Source organism: Dunckerocampus dactyliophorus, chromosome 9 (genome assembly GCF_027744805.1).
Source record: "Dunckerocampus dactyliophorus isolate RoL2022-P2 chromosome 9, RoL_Ddac_1.1, whole genome shotgun sequence".
In the NCBI taxonomy this organism is placed as follows: domain Eukaryota; kingdom Metazoa; phylum Chordata; class Actinopteri; order Syngnathiformes; family Syngnathidae; genus Dunckerocampus; species Dunckerocampus dactyliophorus.
Window position 1 is genome coordinate 2,235,367 of NC_072827.1, and position 4,515 is coordinate 2,239,881.

The 4,515-nt window shown below is 44.8% G+C and overlaps 1 protein-coding gene across 1 annotated transcript; it reads left to right on the forward strand.

Annotated features, from left to right (window-relative positions):
- Window positions 1-62: 62 nt before the first annotated feature.
- Window positions 63-3,513, forward strand: LOC129187217 (zinc finger and SCAN domain-containing protein 2-like). The gene is made up of 3 exons (XM_054786130.1): window positions 63-103; window positions 463-660; window positions 1,196-3,513. Exons 2-3 carry the CDS (start codon window positions 480-482, stop codon window positions 2,206-2,208), a joined length of 1,194 nt encoding a protein of 397 aa, XP_054642105.1. The 5' UTR covers window positions 63-103; window positions 463-479; the 3' UTR covers window positions 2,209-3,513.
- Window positions 3,514-4,515: the final 1,002 nt, after the last annotated feature.

Sequence of the window (4,515 nt, forward strand, 5' to 3'; positions counted from 1 at the left end):
TGCAGAAGGTGGCGGTAATGCGACTTTTCCTTGAGTGCCACCCGCCATAAACAACAAGAAGAAGAACCGCACTGCATTGTTCGGCTTGAGGGGAAACTGCAAGGTTTGTTGACGTCTGCTGAATGTCGACGCTAGCTTGTTTTTGTTGTAACAAGTCAAAAACATAGTGTAAACGTGTTGTGTTATTAACTGTCACAATCGTTCACGCGATCGCTTCGGGAATAAAAAGGATGGGGTGAGATTTTTCTTATTTCTAACGGGAAGCAAAGCCAAGGAGCTAGCATATAGTAGGCCGCTAGCGTGAGCCAAGCTAGCTGAGCACAGCCAAGAAAGTATCGTGTTTGGGGGAATAAAACACGTTGTCTGTTGAGTTTGAGTGATTTGTAAGCTCAAGAATGAACGAATGAACCGTGATCAATGTACACAGTTTTAAAAGTAATAAGGGGAGTGTGTGTTTTTCAGGGAGACCTGCTAATGAAATGGATGAAAGCCATCCAGACTGGGCACCCTCATTACATCTCGGACACGCGGAGGTGAAAGCTGCAGATAACGAGAGACTACAGATGACATTGCACGAGGAGGAACTTTCTCCAACAAGAGAGGAGAACGAGCAACAACTGGAAGATGTTTGCAAGACTCAAGTTGTGCTGCACATTGAAGGTATGTTTCATGTTCACTAACCTTCTTCCCTCGTCTCAGCTTTCTGCCCTCTATCTGATCAACAAATGTGGAAATTCAACACTTTTTACTCATTACATGTTAAAAATCATACAGAAAATACATAAATTTGAGAGAAAGGGGATTTACCGCAGTCTTGAGGAGTCCAGCACCTGTATCTTTTGCAAAATGTCAGTCTGTCCCTGATGTTTTTCCTGAAGAGAAGTAGCTTCTATGTGCCCTTCTTGATGCCTGGCCATCTTCCAAAAGTTTTTCCAAAAGCACTGGTGGTTCCCCGATCCCACAGCTAATTCAACTTTCAGAGACAGTCCAGATGCTTGCTGGACTTTTTGGGGTGCCCTGATGCCTTCTTCCCCTGGAAAATACTACACAGCACTGCAGGGCATGGTTGGGGCACACAGATGTTTCAAATTAGCTGCTGACAACAGTTTTGCTGAAAGAAACTAATATGAAACTACCAAGAACCCATCATTAAAACGAAATAGCGTCCACAATAATTCCTGTTTGTGTCCTGCAGACACCCAGCAGCTGATTGGTCGTCAAGAAGACTGTCCCCTTCAGCCACAGGGGGAGCAAAAGCCTATTAAAGAGGAAGAGGAGGAGCCACAGCCTTCATTTGTTAAAGTGGAAGAGGACAAGCTCTCGATCACTCAGGAGGAAGAGTGTCTTCTAGGACCAGAGGAGGCTGATCTCTCCAGGTTGCAACTGACTGGTGTTTCTGTGAAGACCGAAGACGATGAAGACAAACAACCTGAGTCCTGTCAGCTTCATCATAGTCCAAGTGAGGAGAAGAGAGAGGCGGAGCCTTCAAGCAGCAGCTCAGCACAACACATGACAACAGAAGCTGATGGAGACCACTGTGGAGGATCACAAGCAGACAACCTGTTAGCTCCACTGTCAGATAGTGACGACACAACGTCTCACTCTCCTGAAGATGAAGACAGGGACTACAACCAAGAATCTTTGAGCAGCGATACAGACTGTGAAGATGATATGACGACTCACACTGACAACAAACACTCAGAATGCTCTAAAAAGAAGACTGAAAAAAAAACTTTTACCTGCTCGGTTTGTGATAACAGTTTTTCTTGTAAGAATGATTTGACACGACACATGAGAACGCACACAGGAGATAAACCTTTTACTTGCTCAAAATGTTCATTTTCTGTCAGGCATTCCCACTGTCATGCCCTCCTGATGGCTAAAGCTAAGAAGCTTTCTCTTTTTGAACGTAGTCGGATTGTGGAGCTGCATAAGCAAGGCCTCTCGCAGCGTGCCATTGCTGCTGAGGTTGGGCGTAGTAAGACAGTCATTCAAAATTTTTTGAAAGATCCTGAGCATTATGGAACAAAAAAGTCAAGTGGTAGACCTAAAAAAATCACACCTGCGCTGAGCCGGAGGATCCGATTGGCTGTCCATCAAGACATAGGGTGGTCTTCGTCCCAAATTAAGGCCCTTACTGGTGCCGACTGCAGCGCAATAACCATCAGACGCCATCTGCGGGAAAAGGGTTTAAAAAACAAAAAATGAATTCAAGACTCAAAAGTGCCCGTTTGGACTTTGCCAGGGAGCATCAAACATGGGACATTGAAAGGTGGAACAAAGTTTTATTCTCTGATGAGATAAAATGGAACCTTGACGGTCCAGATGGCTTCCAGCGTTACTGGCATGACAAGGAGATCCCACCTGAGATGTTTTCTACCCGCACAGTGGAGGGGGGTCCATCATGGTCTGGGTTCATTCAGTGGAACACTGGAGCTTCAGGTGGTGCAGGGTCGTCAAACGGCGGGGACTTATGTGCAGATGTTGGGGCGGGCATCCCTCATGACCGAGGGCCCTCGTCTGTGTGGTAACAGCTGGGTTCTTCAACAGGACAACGCTGCAGGTCACAATGCTGGCTTGACCAAGGACTTCTTCAGGGAGAATAGCATCACTCTTTTGGACCATCCTGCATGTTAAATCCCATAGAGAACATTTGGGGATGGATGGCAAGGGAAGTTTATAAAAATGGCCATCAGTTCCAGACAGTCGATGCCCCTGGTGAAGCCATCTTCACCACTTGGAGCAATGTTCCCACTAGCCTCCTGGAAACACTGGCATCAAGCATGCCCAAAGCCATTTTGGAAGTGATGAACAAGAACGGTGGAGCTCCTCATTACTGAGTCCTACTGAGAACATTTGTTGTTCTGGTTTGGAGAGTTTTTTTTTTTTTTTGAGCGATGGTCTTAAACTCTTGATCAGCTGACAAAAAAACCATTTGTTTTCAATAAATGACTTTTTCAAAATGCTTTTTGTCGCACTCCCCCTTCTTGCTTTTGAATATTGTAGCTCTACTTAAAACCTCATTAAGATTCAAATGTGCAAAATGCAAATTTTAGCAATTTTTCAACCGATCTTAAGCTTTTGATCAGGATGTTTTTGTTGTTATAAGCACCTTTTTATGAGTTACAGTACAGTATGTTAGTCTGGTGGCAACAATGTTTTAATATGTTAATATGAATATAAGACATTTCATGCCAATGTGTGCTCTCTGTATTATGTACAGCATTTAAAGACAACTCAGGAAAGTTACTGCTGTTAATTAAACTAGTTTTGGGGAGTTCGTTTTTCATGTGGCTTTCCTTTTTTTAGGAGACGTGCATGAAACGTATTCAAGTTGCTGTAAATTTTATATGTTGTGCACAGTTATGTCTGCTCCCTCTTTCTGCATGTTTTGTTTAAAATTCTTCAGTCGCCTTCTGGACTGGTGAGGAGAGGAGACGTGTGCATGAAGCTTATTCCGGTTGCTGTACATTTTATTTGTTGTGCACAGAGAATAAACGCCCCCTCTGGCGGGCAAGAAAACTGCAGCTGTCTCCTAGTCACTCACAAACGTCAAAGAACACAACGGAGAATCTATTTTTAGCCATTGTCAGCACCGACCGGCTATATACACTGCTCAAAAAAATGAGAGGAACACTTGGAAAACACATCAAATCTAAACTGCGGGGAAAATGAGCTTGAATATGTTTCCTGATAATAAGTGGGTGATGTATTAGTAACAAAATGATGCCACATCATTTGATAGAAATGAAAATGATCACCCTATAGAGGGGGGAAATCGAAGACATCCCAAAAATGAAAGTGAAAAAATGATGCAGCACACTGGTCCATTTTGCTAAAATGTCATTGTAGCAACTCAAAATGATTCTCAGTAGTTTGTGTGGCCCCCACGTGCTTGTACGCATGCCTGACAACGTGGGGGCATGCTCCTAATGAGACTACGGATGCTGTCCTGGGGGATCTCCTCCCAGATCTGGACCAGGACATCACTGCGGTACCTGGACACATGGAGGAGATTCCAGGAGACAGGTAGTTACTCCAGGAGAGCTGGACAGGGCCGTAGAAGGTCCTTCAACCCTCAGCAGGATCGGCAGATAGATGCTAACGAGCCAGTATCAGAGTCGTTCATACCCAACTCAGGGAGCGACACTTCCCTTTTATCGGAGGTGCTAATAGCAGGAGAGGATTAGACCACTACTCCGCCCAGGCTTAGTGTAAGGAACCAATAGAAGGAGGGTGTTGGCACACCAATTCCGCCCACACTTACTGTATTTAAGGCCTAGGCTACCAGCAATTATTAGTTCGCTGACGAAGCTCTTCGGATGAGGAGCGAAACGTCCGACACCTTCTTCACAGAAGTACAGATGACGTCTCAAGAAGCCTTTCCCTCGATGGACAACTCCTGTACGACTGAGAGCCTACACAGACGCATCCTATGGAGGGTATCAATGATGGTCTTCTGGCCAGTTGTCATGTCTGCAGTCTTCCCCATATTGAACCAAACTGAAGCTATTT